Genomic DNA, 18603 nt, shown 5'->3' with positions numbered 1-18603 from the left:
CACACGAGGCCTGAGCATCAAATAAAGAAATAAATTAGTTGATGATAGAGAAGATGGTGATGAAGATTACACAACACTGTGGATGCAGCTAGTGCCACTGAACTGCACATTTAAAAAGAGGTAGAAATTACAAGTTTTCTGATACCTGTATTTTATGACAATTGAGAGACAGGAAGAAGGAAAGGGAGGAAGGAGGGGAGGGAACAAGAAAAAAAAAGGGGGGAAATGTTCATGAGGAAAGGAACTGGGCTCTACACGAAAGGGGAATGGTAGTGGCCACATTTCTATAGCATTCCCCTAAACTTGAATATAGAAGAACTGACACTTTTCCGATCTTGTCTAGTCAGCCCGCATTGTCTGGGGAGTGTGTGAATCACTGGGTGTATGTGCTAACAGTCATAGTAACTACTTAGCCATCATCTACAGAATTAGCTGCAAATCTCCAAATGAATATTACATCAACCCGTCTTCCACCCCTCTCCCAGCTATGGTGGCTTAGCTCCAAATCCTTTTTAAAAAAATAAGCCTGTTACTGATTTTTTTTTTAGACTTGTTATATAGCCCAGGCTGGCCTCAAACTCATAGCAATGCTGCTGTCTCAGCTTTCCAAGGGCTGAACTGACAAGCGTGTTCCATAGCATGCAGAGTTTATTTGTAGCTTGAAGGCTCCACTCTTCCGAGTGCCTTGCTCCCTCCAGTCCCAACCCCTCCATGCTGTCCCGTCTTTGCACACAAGCTACCCAGCTGGCAGAAACAGCACAGGTGACAGGCCTTATGGTCAGTCCTGAGACGTCTTGGATAAAGCTTTGCAGAAGCAGTCTACATGCTTGCCATAGATTCACAGTCCACAGCGTTACCTGGCTTCTGAAAACCCTAGGTACCCAAATAAATCAGTGGAAGCGTGCCAAGCAGAGCCTCAGCTAACAGAGCACTCTTTGTCCACTTATTTTACACGAGTTACTTAGTTTTAATGTACGATCATGTTTCATAACCTCCCGGCAAATAGCCTGTTATATAGTTTTGAAGTGATGAAGGCTTCGTAACAAGAGATCTCATTCTGCCCCTGGGGTCTGAGAGGTGGGCTCTGATAAGTGCAAGGGGACTATGGGCCTTTGGAGGTGACTTTCAGAATCTACGAATTACTAATATGTATGTGATGTGGAAATCTGAGTTTTTGTTTTTACCATGGCCTACAGGAGGAAGTTATACTTCACAAGGTTTGCCATCCTCAAGATTTTTACCCTGTGACCTGTGTTGTCATGGCCTCCAAAGATGGAGTCCTGCCACTCCCCAGAGAGACTTAGAGCTGAGCTCAGTTCGGAACAATAGAAATGAGCTCTGTCCTTCTGAAACTGTGCTTTTGTCTTCCCAGCTGATTCCATTCCTGCAAGAGAATAAACTTACTCCTGGGCCCAATGAACAGTCTCACAAGGCAGAGAGTGAGAAACAAGAGAAGGTGGAGAGAGGGAAGAAAGCCTTCGTCCTTCTGAGCCCTCCACTGAGAGCTACCGAAGCAGACTGTAAAGTCCCAGCCAACAGAGGAGAAAGCAAGGCTTTAACTAAACAGACACTTTTTCCCACCCAAGCACTAACTAGGCCTGGCCCTGCTTAGTGTCCAAGATGAGAGGAGATTGGACGCAGTCAGATGGTATGGCCTTAGAGGTGGTGGCACATGCTTGTGCACACGCCTGTCGTCCCAGCACTTGGGGAGGTGGAGGCAGAGGCGGCAGATCTCTGTGACCAGCCTGCTCTACAGAGTGAGTTCCAGGACAGCCAAGGCTACACAGAGAAATCCTGTCTCAAGAACCAAAGGAAAAAAAGGGAGTGGGATACTTTCAAGCTTCATGGGATAGAAATTGAGGAAGTTGGCTTGAACCCAGAGATTCAAGGCTAGCCTTGGTGTATACTTAGAGCCTAGGGGAAACAAACCAAAACCAAAAACAAACTACAATAACACAACAAGCAAGCAAACAAAAAAAGGACAGGGAGGAGGAAACGAAAGGAAGGAACAAGAGAATTATTTCTGTAGGTTCGCTTCTTCCCAAGCTAGCTCACGCTGGCCAGAGTCAGGACTCCACTCTTGTGTTCTGTAAACAAATTAACTCACCACTCCGTGACTCACACTCTGAAAACAACTCCAAGAACGTTCTTTGCATCCACCTAGATAACTAAAGAGGGTTTCATTTAATGCATGAAAATGTGTATGTATGCACACATGCACACACACACACACACACACACACACAACTTGTAGAATATGAACAGGTGGGCAGGTGCTCTACCACTGAGCCACATCCCACGCCTGGCAGCAGCTGCCTTAAGAGCTGATTCCTCTTGAGTTTGTTCTCCATCTGCCATTCAGCTGTGAGACTGTGGCCACAAAACACCATCTCCTTGGTGCTCAGTTTCCATATCTATGAAATGGGGATGATATGTTGTTATGTGGGTAAAAGTGAAATTACTGATTTAAGCCAATTAAGTAATTTAACCCAATTACTGTCAGAGAGGATGAACAATGCGTATTTCCCTTCTTAGCTGTAGTGAATTTAATTTTGATTGGGGAATTTCAGGATACTCTAGGGGGATCAGAGATTTAGGATCACTGGTGTTTGTTGAGACCCAGAAAAAATTGCTGCTGACTTTAAAAAGGAAGGTTGGGGCTGGAGAGACGGCTCAGAGTTTAAGAGCACTGTGTGCTCGTCCAAAGGTCCTGAGTTCAATTCCCAGCAACTACACAGTGGCTCATAACCATTTATAATGCAATCTAATGTCCTCTTCTGGCATGCAGCATGTGCAGCAGCCTTTGGGCACTTTCTAAGTGGCCAGTTTAACCTCAATAAGAGCCCTGTCTATCAGCACCTCCTTTCAGGCGACTTTCTGAGAAGCGACCTAGGAGGCACCTTGCAGACATACAGAATTTCCTTACAAAGTCAGCAGTAATTTCAGCATTGAAATAAAAATGAGCAAAGGTGCACATGCAGGCAGAGCATGTACGCACAATAAATAAATCTTTTTGAAAAAAGAAAAGGAAGGTTTATATACTGTCGGCCTGTAGCACAGCAGTAGAACAAGATTTCAGCATATGCAGGGTGGCCCTGTATCCACTCACCAGCACACAGACACACAGATGACTGCTGACTAGGTAGTTAGATAGACCTTCAGCTAGACAGAGCCATATACAGTAATTTTGTCCTTCAACGACTTATCATATTCATGTTCTTCTAAAAACATTAAGGTGTTACTCTCTTGACCCGGATATAGGCAAGGGGTTGTGTATGAAGAAAATGTGTACACTGTTGCTCCTCAGAAAGATGTCTTAGGTCTGACTTGGTTTTTATTTGTCCCAAGCTTTACAAATAGCTTGTGTGTAACTCTAGTGGAATCTGTCCTTCTGGGACCTGATGCCATTGGTGCCCCCTTGCTACTTACTGGCTAGGCAACCACAAAAACAAAAGAAGAAATTTACCTTTTCATCAAAGTGGGCTGTGGCTGACTGGTAGCCAGGAAAAGCATTAATAACCCTCATTCACCTGGCACTACCCTGGGCCTGCACAGACTAGATAATGGAAAGGAGGCTCAGGGCCTAGGGGTCAGGGGCAGTGAGGACAAGCACACTGCCCTGTCCCCAGCCCACACCCATCAACCCTACATAGTTGCCTTCCTGGAATTTTCAAGTCCAAGATCATATTCCCCTCACTCACCCTTGGGATTTCCCACATTGTCTCTTTTGCTCCTCTCTGCTCTCATTGCTAACTAAACAAAGAGAAATCCAACCACCCAGAGCAGCCAGGCTATGTGCAGCAGCCTTTGGGCTCTTTCTAAGTGGCCAATTTAACCTCAATAAGAGCCCCGTCTATCAGCGCCTCCTTTCAGGTGACTTTCTGAGAGGCGACCTAGGAGGCACCTTGCAGACATACAGAATTTCCTTACAAAGTCAGCAGTAATTTCAGCACTGAAATAAAAATGAGCAAAGCTTTGCCCAAATAGCACCCTCTCCCTCTCCTCTCCCCCTTTCTCTTTTCCTCCCTCTCCCTCCCACCCTTTCTCTCCCCCTTTCTCTGTGTCTCTCCTCTCTCTCTCCCTCCCTCTCTCTTTCTCTCCCCTCTCTCTTCCCTTTCTCTCTCTGTCATGCCCAGCAATACAGAAACCTGTATGCTTGTGTGTGTGTGTGGGGGGGGAGAAATAATGATTGAACAAATGAACAAACCAAATACAACTCAAGCCAGCTAAGACTTAACTTCCTGCAGCTGTCCACCTCAGCTCTGCTGACTCAGCCTTCTGAAATCTGTATTTAGTGTCTATGTGATAGATATTTTACATTAAGCATAGGACATTTTAGAGACCAAAATTTGTACTCAAAATTTGTACTCAGGCGTGTGTGTGTGTGTGTGTGTGTGTGTGTGTGTGTGTGTGTGTGTAAGCACACTGAAGCTAAAGGCTGTATCGCACCCCTGAGGCAGGAGTAGCAAGAGTCAAGATCATCTTCAGCCAGTTGGCTACTAACCAACTTCAAACAACAGCGGGAAGGGTGGAATAAAGAAAATCAAGGCTGGCTTTGACAGAACTCCCAGGCCTTGAGTAGATACATAATTATCACCTCCCTGTGAGCAGCCAGCCACATAAAAGGCAGGATGCTCAGGAAGATTCTCAGCAGGAGGGTGATGGCATGCAAATAGCTGGGCAGGTCTTGAGCTGACTGGATTTCTGGGCTCTGAGCTCACCAGCTGTGTGATTTGGGCTGTGTCACCTCTCTGTGCTATCACTGCTTTTCTGTAGTGAGGGGGCAGGGAGAGGGAGAGAACAGACCATGATTTCTGTGAGCTTGACAGGGAGGGGGCTGGAGGGGAAAGGACAGCAGCTTACGCGTTCCATAACGTTAGGCAGGGAACCAAAAGCGTTAGTTTGGGGCTAGCTGAGTTCGTGCCTCGGGCTCCCTGGGGACTGACCTTAAAAAAAGAGTGCGGGCGTGCACCTGAACGCTGGCGAAGCTCCCTGGCCAGCGCGCCGCTGCGGGCTAGGCGGAGGCGAGGCGCCCGCCTCTGGGAGGCGCTGTTGTTTCGCGTTCCTCCAGCCGCCGTGGCGTGGCGGGGCGGCAGGGCTTCACCCCAGCTGGGTTGTCTAGTTCACGTCGGGCACACTAACGCCCGACGTAAGCCTGATTCCCGTAGAGGAGAAGATGGATGTAAGTCTGGGAGCATCAGTGCCCACCCCGTTGGGAAGCCCTCAACCAAGGGCGGGGAGCCGGGGGGCGTGTCTTCTGCGTGGCCTGTTCCATCGGGATCTGAAGTGTAAGTTTTAAGGACGGGGTTGGGGCGGGGTCGAGGTTACCTGGTCGGCCGGAATCTCTTGGGTTAGCGGAGCGGGCCGGGCCCGGTGTCAGTGCACGTTTATTGATGGCAGGTATTTGGGGAGTAATTGAGCGCGGCGGCGAGCCGGGGGCGAGAATGGGCCTCCACGAGCAATTAAATGTGATTAGGCTGAGACCTTCGGGATCCAGCTGGGTGATTGATAGCCCGGCTGCATTCCTGCCGGGCTCGCGACTTCAAACGGGCGGCTGGCTGCGGGAGGGGCAGGCCCGGAGTCGTGGCCCCTTCCCGTGCCCGGGTCGGTCCGAGGCTAGCTAACCAGGCGCAGCCCGGGAGAAGGTGTCCGTGGCCGGCGCCGAGCCGCTCCGGACCGCGCGACACCCGCCAGCTACGAGCCGCTGGAAGCAAGAAAAGGGAAAGAGGAGAGGGTGGGGATGGGGCTAATTTAGAAAACGGGGGGTGTGGGAGATTGCGAGAAGGGGAGGGAAGAAAAGAGTGGGAGGGAGAAGTTACCAGGATGAGCGCATTAAAAACAAATCGGAGGCAGGAGAAATTACCGGGACATGAAGTGGGATGGGCATGAAGAGTAGAGGAGGGGAATATTATAAAACAGGAAGAACAGAACGAGGAGGGAAAGCGGGGGAGGGGGGGCGCAGAAGATGTGAAAGGGAAGTAAGACAAAAGAATAGGGACGGCGATGGAAGCCACAGATCGGCGGAGCCACAGGCCTGGGGCTCGGCTTGCTCTTCACCCACCCCTTTACTGCCTCAGCCCAACAAATTCTATGCCCAACGTCAAGCACTCTCCAGTGTTTGGGCGCCCAGCATTTGGCTTGCCCAGACCAGCTCTGCACCCTTGCAGGCTGGATGAGGGGCTACCCCACCCTAAGCCCGGCATGAGCAACGGACTCCCCTGAGCCCCCAAGCCTGGCCCCAAAAGTCATAAATCACAAGCAGAGGTGTCCATGGCTCCCTCGCTGTTGCTGGGATCTCAGTGTCAGGGGAGCCAGGGAACAGTTTTCTGTCTGTGTTAACTTCACAGACAGGACAAAACAGCATGAAAGAAATCAGAGAATGTCTATAGGAGCTGAACTCTGAAAATCCCCGCTCCGCCCTCAAATGCTTCAATATTAAAAAAAAAAAAAAAAAAAAAAGCCTTAGGAGCTTCAGACACTGTATTAATTAGTGCAACCACCCATGAAAAGTTGGGTTTGGAGCGGCATTCTTTGCCTTGTGTGAAAAACCAAGTCTAATAAACAATTGTTAAGTTGGCCTGTTGCCGCTGGTAAATTACATAGCATTAAAAAAATAATGCTTTTCATATTAAGCACTAATTAAAGGTTGGGACAGCTTTAAAATAAGAGAGGGAGGGGGGAAATCAAAGAAAGTATAAAACTGTTCTTTCAAGAGTTATGGGAGGTTAATAAAGTATGGCTGTTAGACGGAGTCTGCCTTGCCCCTAGCTACAGCCAGGCTGGAGCCGCCACAATTGGGTCTCAATAAGATAATGATATTCCTTTCTCTGCTATTAAAAGCCTCCCAGTGCAAACTTAAAATGATTTATTTAATTTAGGAAATTATGAGGTGTAACTTCAAAGCTTGGGCCGTTAGTAATGGAAAATACCAGGTTGTTTAAAATTATAATAATAATTGTTTGGAGGACTCAGGACATCAAAGTGTTTTCATCAACAAATGCGGCGAGGTTGGAAAGTCAGAGGTGTGTGGAGTTTGGATTTGACTATTAGGGCCTTATCAGGGCAGCATTCAGGAGTCTGCAGCGAGTCCTCCGCTCCGCTTTGAAGCGGGCTATTGCAGACAGTCGTTTTACTGCTGCTCATTTTGTTCTGGGAGGATGGAGGGGAGAGGGGGTGTGGGGTGAGGGGCGGGCATGGGGGCCCGGGGGTGGACAGGAGGCTTTTCCTCCTTGCTGTGACTACTTTATTTCATTAAAGCGGCCTGTAGCATCACCAATCTCAGATTTTTTTGTTGTTCTTACATGAAAGGGGAAGCGGGCACAATCGACTTCACCAACCAGGCCCTGTGATTTTGGGGAGGGTGTGTGTGTGTGTGACGTGGGTTCCTTTATAAATGAGGTTTATGCTTATTTCCAGCCCCGCAGTGGAAAAGGAATGGGGGTGGGGCAATGGCCTCTCCAACCCGTGGCAAATGAGAGGCTTTCATAGCAAAGAATGGCCGTGGGAGTTTTCATTCGGTCAGACAAGGTTGCGCTCAAAGGCCGGCATCCTCTTTTCAGTCGGGTCAGGCAGACGTTTCGCCAGCTCCCCGCTCTCAGCCAGGCCTCAGCGGCCTACCTCCTACAGCCCCTGCCCCCGCATCACCAAGACAGGACCGAGAGGGGGAGGGGCAGGCTGAGCCCCCAGGGCCACTGGGATAGAGATGCCCCTCAGCAATGAGGGCCGCGGAGCCGGTGCCTAACTCCAAAGCAGGCTCTCCAACACCCCTGCCTGCTTTCTGAGCGCTCTTTCTTATGCCCTTTCCCAGCCATCGCCCGCCATAGGTCTCCAAGTTCGGTGGCCTCAGTGGACGGCCTCTCTGGGCATCTGTTTTACCGACTTGTCTCAGACAAGTCTCCGAAGGGACGTGTAAAGAATACTGGTTCAAGAAAAATATCCCCTTCCTCCCCGAAGCCGGACTCCTCAGCTCCATAAATGCGAATTCCCGTCCCTTCTTCCCTATTTTAAAAAGCAGAGCTTCCTATCTTTAAAGTTTTTTTTTGTTTGTTTGTTTGTTTTGCTTTTGTGAAAAGCATTGAAGTATGGAAAGGGCAGGTGTATTTATTTGTATGCCAGGCTACACTGGCAGTCGGCGCAGAGGTGATCAAAGACTCCGTGGGAGCATCTGGAGCTTGAATTTGCCAGTTGTCTCTGCGCGGTTGGGTCCTGGGGAAGCGAAGGTCTTGTAGCCTTCACAGGTTGCCAGTCTGGTCTCCGGCCTGGCCAGGGGGAGACCCATCCCAGACAGGAGGGCGGTAAGCAGCCCAGAGCACAGCTTTCGGGTCTGTCCCTTGGACGCCAGCTGGGGAAGCCCATCCACTCCTAGCGCAGAGCCCGGTTCCTTCGGAGCCAGATCAATACGTGGCGGCCTTCCTTTCTAAGTATCGGATCTGGGATCATGTGCGTGGTACCCAGCTAGCCTGATTGCAGTTTACCTCCTACTACGAACGGGTTCTAGGAGCCTTACTCCAGACTTAATACCTTACCCCCAGAGGCAAGCTGAGCCCGAGGCCGGCGTCTCCAGGTCCCTACCCTGGCTATCACCGCCCGATGTTACTGCTCCATGCGGCGCCGGGAAGGAAGCTCGGTGGACGAGTTAATTAGAGACCCCTTGGCGGCTGACGACGAAACCAGGATGGACTTTGGCCTTTGAGAAACGCATCTTTTAAATGAATGTGGCAGATTCTGGCCTGGAATTTGGACTTCAGGGACGAAAGGGCCCAACGAGAAGCAGAAGCGCGAGTTTTGGTGGCTCTGGGACCCGCCCACGGCTCGCTGAGGGCGGTAACTGGGCAGCAGGACCTTCTTGTCCCATCTCCAGTGGGTGCCGGATCGGGCTTGGGCCGAATAAAGAAGCCCGACCACCATGAGCTCCAGGCTCACACAGACATGGGTTCCACCTCCAGAGTGAGTGCCACGCGCTGGCAATTCCCCGAAGTGCCCAATTCTCCAGTACAGTCCTCACACCAACTTCTCACTCCCCTCATCTGTTACCAAGGTGACAGCAGCGGCTCCCACAGACTTGAGTTTAAAATCCGTCTTAGCCTCCCCACCTTTATTATTATTTTTATGGCTATGCCTCAAAACCCAAGCTTAGTTGGTGCAGGGAGGGCACCTAAGTTCCCGGGGTAGGTGGGCTGGTTAGCCCTCTTCAAAGAGAAAAACGGGCTCTTTTGGACTCTTAAGTCACTCAGAACAGAGTGACCCTTCCCGCCTTGCCCCTCCACCCTCTCAGGCCTCCCTAACCCACAGAGCTCTCTCTCTGTGCCCTTTTCTAAAACTTCTAAGTTGTTTTGGTGGTTGTGAATTCCCGAGTTCCAGATTTTCCCAGGACCAACCATGTACGAGATAGTAGGATTCTGAGGAGCACAGCATCACCACTTTTTGAAAGTTGGTCTTTACTACAGTTAGATAAACTTTTAAGGGCGATTTCAACAGCTCCTTCCTGAGCCGCAGAGGCTGCCAGTTGACTTTTCCAAGTATCCCAGGACTTGAGATGACTCCTCTATCACCCAAACCTGGCCACAACTCGATTTTGATTTACGTTAATGGGGCAATTGAAAGTGCCAGTTCCCCTCCCTTATCTGGCTGGCTGGGTTTTCCCTGACCCTCAATCCAGCTAAGATTGCAGGGCTTTTTAAAATAATTGTGAGTTGGGACAAACTTTACTGCAATAAAACATTTTAATTTAGTTCAGAGTAAGAGATAAGAAATAACTTCAATAAAATATATAAAATTATACAAGATACCCTTTCAACGGGATAAAAATATGCTGGGAGAAGAGATGGATGGGAAGGTTAAAAAAGAAAGAAAGAAAATCAGGGAGCCCCTGACAGTGCTGTCTGACACCATTTCCAGCCAAAAAGATGGCTTCTCCTCCAACACCTTAGAACATAGGAATTTCTCCAATAAGTTTAGCACATACATTAAGTACACATAGAGAGAAAGCATGTTCTTTTTTTTCTTCCTGATTCTATGGACCGAAGACTATTTAAAATACAGGTAACGGTTACAAGACGCTCATTTTTGGGAGATTTCGCCTCCTCCAACCGTCTCTGAGAACTGATGTAATTAGCATTTCACAGAAATCAGTTCTTCCAAACACGTTTTGCCTTCTATCCCCCCCCCTTTTTTCTTTTTCACTCCAATGAGCGAGGATGGAGTTAGGAAGCAATTCTCGGGGTTATTCTCATCCTCCTCTCATTGACCCTTTAATTTAATAATATGCAAAAAAGGAGGGAAGAGAATCAAATGTGCATACATGCTACACACCTCCCCCCACTTGTTAGAATCTATCTGAATCTACTTCCTGTATGCACCTTGTCTATTTCTGGTACGTCCTCCACAAGCAAGTCCACCATTCTCGAAAGTTCTAGCAAAGTCTGCAAACAATCTCTTTCCCTTTAAGAAAATGCAGCAAACACAATATCTTAAGATGCTATCTAGAAAAGTGGATAAATGTACATATAAACTTTGCCTTTCAAAATAACTTGAATTTTTACATCTGGCATATAAAAAGTCTTATATTTTATTATATATTTATACATAAAAACTAGCAGAGCCAATATTTGTGAGAGGACAAGGGGACATTTGGAAGATTATGAAAACAGAACAGGTCTTGGCGCCTCTCACCTAAATAACAAATGCACTCAGTATCAAGCGGCCCTGTGGGCCTGTGGCTTAGGGTGGTGAGGCAAGGTCTTCGTTCAGGAGCTGGCTGAGCACCACCTTCTTGGAGAGGGAGGGAAATGCTTTTATGCAAACATCTATCCTGGAGTCTGTCCATCTGGTCTTCCTTAGGATAGATGGTACATGCCATATCCAACCGGTGTGGCATAGAGTCCAACAGGCGGGATGGGAAGCACAGGTCTATGGAAGGGGTAGGATGCTCCATATATGGAAGCCGCTTGCAGGGGTGAGTTGATAGGGAAAGGCAGACTGAAGCCGGAGGGCAGCATAGGTTTGGCAGCCATTTTCAGCTTTTCCAGTTCCGCCTCCTGCAGTCTTTTCGCCTTAGCCCTTCGGTTCTGGAACCAGATTTTGACCTGTGTTTCTGTAAGGTTCAACGAGCTGGAGAACTCGGCCCGCTCGGCAATGGAGAGGTACTGTTTCTGGCGGAACTTGCGCTCCAGGGCTAGAAGCTGGGATGTGGTGAAGGGTGTACGTGGCTTCCGGTTGGTCTTGTGTTTCCTCAGGGTGCAGGTGGTGGGGCTCATGTGTCCTAAAGGACAGAGAGGGGAGTCAATTAGCAAACGTGGCATTCTCTCCCCTCTTAAGAGAACACATAAACTTTTTTTCATTTTTCAAAAAGGTACCTTTGTCAAACCTGTGTGTGTGTGTCGAAGTAATAGTGGAAAACCACCACATTTAAACGGTAGTTACTGTATTTTTATATCAGTTTGAGTAATGAGGTCATGAAACTTTTTATATGAAAAACATATTGCATTGCAGAAAATGGAAATAGAAACCACTACTAAAGACCCTCTGTAAGTCACAGGAGCTGAGAACTACCTAAGAAATAAAACTTCCTCAGAATCTAGTATCTTTTGTCTTTCAAATGGGGGTCTGGGCTCATACCTGTTCTCAATAAGACCCACACATCAGGAGGAAAAGAAAAAAGGGTACTAGCTACTGGGGAAGCCTTGGACCACTCTCTGAACCAGGAAAGTTGGGTTGCACCAGCCTATTTGAAGAATAATCATGCAGATAAGGCCTGTGGTTACCTAACAGCATCTATGGATGGAAGGGCAGATCCAAGCAATAAACAACCACACAGCTGTCATTCCATCCACCCTACAGATTATAAAACCCCAACATCATCTTACAGATCTGGATGTGGGGTAAGTTTCTTGGCGGTGTGCTTTGGCAATATAAACTTTACAAAGATGGAGGGAAAATTAGCCAGCTCATAAACGTACATGTCAAAGGAAATCACGTCGCCTCAGAACCTCAAGCCCACAAGGATGGCATCTTAGTCTCTTCTCTCCATCCCATGGATTAGGGCAAATATGTAAATGATTTATTTTTGTTATTGGAATTGAGAAGTGGGTAATAACAAGCAAAATAAAGGCATGCCAACAGCGTCCAGACTCTGTTTAAAGCCTCTTGTTACAGGAAGCACAAGGATGGGGCCTCAAGGTGATTCCACAGCAGCAACTAATTTTGGTCTTGTTTTCCTTGAGGCTATGGGAGGAGAGTAAAGTGACAGGAATAGAACGCTAAACAATTATTTTTCTGCATTTGGCTTTTACAAGTTATCCTAACTTCCCTAATGTAGCCAGAGTGGTAACTCCTGTGTATTCGCAGGGGAATGTAACATTTCTTGTTTAGTTACTTTGGTGGCCCAAAGAAGAATTTACACTTCATCCTTGAGAGTGACAAGCACAAGTCCCAACCCAGCTCCTGTCCTGGTTGCCACACTGTTAGCTGTAACTTTACCAAGTGGAGGGTTCTGTGATCAGAAAACAGCCATCTCGGAGAGAAATGAGATAGGCTTCCAAAGGCCTTGACTTCTGCATGTGCCAGTCCCCAAGCAGGCCAAGCACCAAGCTGGAGACCTGTGGAATTCTCCCCTTCCCAGGCCCACCCCAAGCTCCCTTTCAGACGCCGAACTCTTAACTGCATTCACATGCTGCGGGGATATACAGGAGAGTTTTGAACCAGGGTAGCTTAGGCCATTCCTGGTGTGGCATGGAGACTTACAAAGCACAGGCCATTAGGATTGTGCATGTGTGTGTGTGTGTGTGTGTGTGTGTGTGTGTGTGTGTTTTGAAAAGAGGACGACTGCCCCTACCCCATTTTATACCAGCCAAAGAAAGCATGTGATATACAGGGCAAAATGTTTATCCTGCTTTTTACTTAACAAAGCCAGGTCCTGGGTGGGTGGACCCCTCCAACCCCAGCTCCCAGCTTGGTAACCCTTGGTACCCTGGGGCTCTTCCTGTGGACACTTCCAGGCCCCAAGCATAAATAAAAAAAAAAAAAAAAAGAGCTGTGTTTTCAAATGAAACAGTCTCTGAAAGCCCCTAGTTTCCCTTATAGACAGGGAAAACAGCCTACTGGGAGATATTACAGAGCTGATGGGGGAAAGGCCTACCAGACCGCTAGGCCTAAATATGCCAGGATTTCTGACCTTTGGCCACCACTCCATTTAAGGCTGGAAGCCTGGAAGTGTGGTGGGGCATTGCCCCAGGCCTAGGAATACAGGCACTCCAAATTTGTTAAACAAGTTAAGACTCTTCATGTTTCTGAGCCTCCATTTCACTGTCAATAAAATGGATAAACACTACTTATCCCTCAGGGTGGCTGGGAGTACTACATTTTGGAGTGCCCAGAACCCCATTTGGGGAGTGAGGAGTAAATAAATGTTCCCAAGAGTTTTTCCCCTCATGGGCCCAAACTGCTGATCCCTCTGAACTCTAAGAAATGGCCTCTCCTGTGAACAAGAGGCTCTCAGCTGCTGCACAAAGGAGATCAGATAAGATAATGTAGTGAAAAGCGCTGTGCAAACTTGAGTTTAAATTCTTTAAGTCCTTAATCTCTGCGCCCTTTCAGCCTTTCAGAATTTCCAACAGGGTGGAGAGAGACTGCCAGAGGGGACAGCCGCTGACGCCTGGGTATATGGTCTCGTTTTGTTCACAAAATACCACGTATCTCTAGTCCCAAGGCTGGAAAGGTGGAAATGAAGACAAGTTCTCTTCCAGCTTAGTTTGGAAAGTCCCTCCCCAAGCTCTCTCCCTCTTTCTCAACTTTCCCAAAGTTGAGGGAGGGGTAAGTAAGGGGGTGAAGAAAAAGCCAGTAGAGCAGATAAACCTCAAAAGGCCAAGAGATAAACCTAAACAAAGCTGTAAAAGGGACCCAGGACCCCAAAAGGATGCTAAGCCTGGAAAGGAAGTCAGCAAGCCTCACTGGGAGAAGTGGGGTGCAGGTGAAAAAGATCAACACGGTCATTGCCCTCAATGGAGGGGCAGGGAGACAGCATGGACAACAGATCCCCATGCCCAGCGCAAGCACGGATGGCGACCTGGGGCGAGCGAGTGCAATTCTCTAAGCACTAGCTGAAGGGGTAGCCACAGGTGGCATGCCCCTGCGTGTACTTTGAGGTTCTAGCAGGCAGCCAAACGTGGCGAGCTTGTGGCCACCACACTGTACATTCTCAAGTTCTGAAGGAATGCTGTTAATTATCACTGTGAACCCATTAGAGCCCATGAGGGTCTGGCCCAAACTAGCTCCCGCAAAACTCAGAACCTCGACAACAACGAACTAGAACGCGGAGATGCTTCCTTTCCGAACCAGCCTCTGCCACCATCCCTCCGTAGGATCTGCCTTGGACAATGTAGAGTTCGAAGAAAACCAATGATTAACTTCCATTTGTCTGATCTTTGCAGTGGGGCTCCCTTCGCAGGGCTGCCTATAGAATCTGAAGATCAGCAAAACACATTTCGATACTCATTAAAAGCGGATCCCAGCTCGGCGCGGTGGTGCACGCCAGTAATTCCAGTACTTGGGTGGTAGAGGCAGGAGGATGAGGAGTTCAAGACCATCCTGAGTTCCAGGCCGGCACAGGCAACAAGAGACCCTGACGCAACCAAACAAAACAGTGACTCTCCCTACTTCCTGGACAGGTACCACGGTGGTCAGCGAAACACAAGCTTGAAGAATCTGGAGCAAGGGACTAAAGGCTGCAGAAACCAAAAACTGGGCTTTGGTTTTCAAATGCCAGCCAGCGCGCAGGTACTGTAGGTTCCGCGCAGCTAGGGATTCTGGGATGCGCAACTCTTGCTGAACTGGGGTACCAAGGGGTCAAAAGCATCATCGTGTTAACACCCGTCCCCAGCCCCTCTGGGACCCCACGCGCGGGTCCAGCCCGGATCCCGTCCCTGGCGCGCACTCACTGGGCGGCGGGGAGTATCTGCCGGGCTCCTGTATCCACGCCGCTCCGTCTTCGGAATTTTCCGACTTGACCGAGGCGGTCTCGAAGGGCTTGACGAGAGGCCCGGGACTGTGCGCGTCCCGGACGCCGTGTCCCGGCAGCAGCAGCGGCCGCAGCACCGCGCCAGCCGATGGGCAGTCGGGTGGCACGGCGGGCGTCTCCTTGGGCGGCTTCTTGTCGGACATGAGCGCCTCCACGCTGAAGGGCAGGCTGGAGACCTTGACCCTGCGCTCCTCCGCGCCGCCCTCGGCTCCCCCAGGCCCCGGGCCCGGGCCGGCCAACACCGCGGGGCCCTCTTCATCCGACGAAAACAAGTCACTGCCTTTGGCCGGAGAAGCCATGACGTTCTGCGCCGAGGAGCTGTCGGCGCGCGACTCCGAAGGCAACTCGCAAGCGAGGACTCCAACTTTTGGGGAGGGGGGGTAGTCGGCAGGGGCGCGCCGGCAGCTCAGCCTGGCTTCGGAGGGGAAGTGGGAGACTCGGCTCAACCAATTGGCGACGGCCCTGCTCCTGACGCCACGGACGCTGGCTTCCGATTGGTTCTCCCTGGAGAGGCTGGGGCCCTCCTTCTCCCCCCCCCCCGCCCCGTTTGAAATAAATTAGGAGTTAATTACAGGAGCAGTCAGCAGAGTTGTTATTAGGCGATCCCTCAAGGGTTATAATCGCCCAAACTGAAAAGTCCAAGGCGTAATTAAAGCCGATTGTTTAAAGAGGAAGCTTGCCGAGTCTTATTTCTTCTGTCTTTTAACCCCTCTTTAAAGTATACCCGGTGCCCATCCCACACGCTCCCGCCTGAGAACGTTGGAAATCCACAGATGGCATTCCTGGAACATTTATAACGCTCCTACTATGAGCCCAAACTAGTGTAACTTTGTAGCTATAGGGAAAAACAGTGGCCAGCATCTTTGCTAATAGAAATAGTTCAGGCACGGTGCTTACTTGTCTCGTCTTTGGAGAGTGTTCATGGCTTTAGCTGTTAACTGCAATTCTTTCCTCAAGAAAAGGGACGAAGCTGAGAGAGCCCGAGAGATGGCTAAGAGATGCTCAACTAATCCCCACCCCCTCTCTTTTCTTTTTCTTTCAACGGACTCCTGCTCTCCAGCTCTGGCTAGCTTAGAAGCTGCTCACAATGTGGCCCAGGATGGTTTTTAACTTGCTGTGATGCCCCCTGGCCTCTTCCCCAATGTTGAGATTATAAGTGTGTGCCAGCAGACCCAGAGCCCACAGATTCCTAGTACCTAGTTTATACAAACGGTCTCCATTTCTTCCTCTCTCCAAACAGGACTACTTTTAGAAACTGTATATGCATGCCTCCTGAATCTCCTCTCTAGGCTACTGCAAATGTGTGTTCATGAGTTTTTTGAGCTTGTGTTTGTCATTGGGGTTCAGGTGCCAGCATTTGCCTTTGGAGATAATAGGCAGGGGAGAAGGGTACTTTTGACATTTAGTGTGTTTATTCTCCTTGCAAATCTTGGAAATAACAGGGTTCAAGTTTGCAAACCCAAAGCCTGACTATCTTTGAGGAAAGTTCCTCTCACCTGACTTGAAATTTTAAGCCACATTCCCATTCATACCCCACCTTAAATTCCACTCTCTAACTGCCACCCTAAATCATCAGTGACCGGCCGCATCAATACGTTGACAGAGAAGAGAGTTTTGAGACCGAGGCCTGGAATGGTTCTGCGTCCTGGGGCTTAGACGGATGGCTTCAAAGGACCTGTTTCAGGCTGCAGAAGCTTTTGCCGAGATCCAAAAGCCCTGACCGGTGAGGGCAAGAGGGCCTTGCTCAGCCCACCAGCCCTGGAGGGAACGGCCATTGCTTTAAATTGTTAAAATGAGCAAAGCTTGGCAGGTACCACGTCCCAGTTCAGGAGTTTAATAAACCTGACCTACAGATTCTTCTCAGAGTACCTCTCTGAAACCGTGTCCTTCACCTCAAACGTTTGCCCGAGTGAAACTTCAGTGGTCTGAGGAAAACAACAGAGGAAAAAAAGAATCTTGGAAGATAAAAAGTCTTCACTAGATAATTCAGTTCAGTTTTGGAAAAGCGTTGTTTTGCTTTTGTTTTTTGTTTTTCTTTTGTTTTGTTTTTTAGATTCAAGTTCTAAATGAGTCATCTAAAAATCTTTGGAACTTGAAGACTAGAGAAAGCTCAAAGAAGACCGTGAAAGCTAGCTGGAGACTGAATTTTCCCTGGAGTCATAGCTGATGATAGGAATCTCAAATACAATACAGGTAAATTCAGATTAAGTTTTGTGTCTTCTGAACACAAGAGGCAAGATGTGGAGTTATATATTCTGGAGGTGAATCTAAAATTCGTTTAGCCCTCAGATGCCAAAGTATACAATGGGGTTCACGTTTCATTTGGACGGAACCCAGTCAATACTTTATAAATAATAAAAAAAAAAAAAAAAAAAAAACTGACCAAAATGTGTCAGTTTAGCGGCACAGGCAGATTCCTAGGAAGTTAAAAAAAAAATCCAACTCCGTTGGAACATATTTATTTTAATAAACTTCGCTGGTACAGGAACATCGAGGCTGTTCTTCACTGTTTGGGGGAAATGATAAGACAGAGAGGGAGACAGCGGGGAGAGCAGGACTATTTAGTCTTAATCTCCAGCGTGCCAAGCTCTGACCATGAACAGGAGTTTAGGAGACAGTCCGCGCTCCCCAGCCCCAAGCCAGACGCCCCCCTACTCTGCTGGGTGGAAATCAGGGAGGAAGAGAACCTCAACACGAAGTTAGCCCTTTAAGGAAAGAAAGCCTATCTGCTGCAAATCTTTCGCACACCCTCAGAATATTTAATTCGCATCTTCTCCGCGGTTCTCTTCCTCGGGACAGCTTTTACGGAAATTATCTTCAGCAGGTTTCATAAAGTAGTAGGTGTAGGGAATTAATTTTGAAATATTCTTGTCTGTCAAAAGCAACATTAATTTATCCGACACTTCCTTTGTCTCAGGCATCCGAAAATAAAGATTCATCGCCGGCCTTCAACTACCCCAACGCAGGTCCCAGAGCAGCGATTTTCACAGCTGCAGGATTGGGTGTCTTCCAGGAGTGGAGGGCTGCCTTTGACACTTACACAGGCGGTAAACTTCAACTCCGGGGTAGTAGAATCATGTTTATGCGGCTTGAATACTTGCAAGCCATTAAGGTGGGGTTTTTACACCTTGCCCAAGCGCCTGAACTTGAGCAGGATCTCATTTGGTTTTCAAACACATCACTCAGTACAGGCGGAGACTATCTCTGTCTAACCAAGGAGAAGCCTCGGAATAGGAAGCTGCCCAATCACGCAAATAGGAGGACAGACACCCTCGAATTCCCCTAGGGCCTAAACCTACACCTTCCCGAGCTGCCCCCCGGCCGAAGCTTCAGGTCACTGGAGCCCGGACCCTTCTTGGAGCAGCCGCGCACGCGCGCCGTGCGCTCCAAGGTGAGGGCACTCCTAGTAAACTGTGAAGCGCTCCACACAGACCTGGGCGTTTGCAACCTCAAGGACCGATCGCCGGATCCCAGGGGCTAGGAGGGGCCGGGGGAGGGGCAGAGAAGGCTGTAGACGGGCCAGGGCTGCGGGTAGGCGCCAGGCGCGGGGAGATGAAAGGCGGGCTCCGGGGGAAGGGGCTGCGCCGGGT

General features: G+C 49.0%; 1 protein-coding gene across 1 annotated transcript; it reads right to left on the bottom strand.

Moving 5' to 3' along the window:
* Positions 1 to 10835: 10835 nt before the first annotated feature.
* Positions 10836 to 15312, bottom strand: Msx2 (msh homeobox 2). Its single transcript, XM_055595860.1, has 2 exons — positions 14934 to 15312; positions 10836 to 11260 (listed from the first exon to the last, which is right to left on the bottom strand). The coding sequence occupies exons 1-2, from the start codon at positions 15310 to 15312 to the stop codon at positions 10836 to 10838; spliced, it is 804 nt and encodes a 267-aa protein (XP_055451835.1).
* Positions 15313 to 18603: the final 3291 nt, after the last annotated feature.

The sequence above is a fragment of the Psammomys obesus genome, unplaced genomic scaffold (assembly GCF_907164565.1).
Source record: "Psammomys obesus unplaced genomic scaffold, mPsaObe1.curated_primary_1811, whole genome shotgun sequence".
NCBI classification, from domain to species: domain Eukaryota; kingdom Metazoa; phylum Chordata; class Mammalia; order Rodentia; family Muridae; genus Psammomys; species Psammomys obesus.
Note: the sequence above shows the minus strand (reverse complement) of the source record. Positions and strands in the feature narration are given on the sequence as shown.

Coding starts and splice junctions, on each gene's coding strand:
- Msx2 (XM_055595860.1), bottom strand. CDS start 15,312: ATGGCTTCTCCGGCCAAAGGCAGTGACTTGTTTTCGTCGGATGAAGAG. Junction 11,261..14,933: donor CAGATACTCCCCGCCGCCCA/GTGAGTGCGCGC, acceptor TCTGTCCTTTAG/GACACATGAGCCCCACCACC.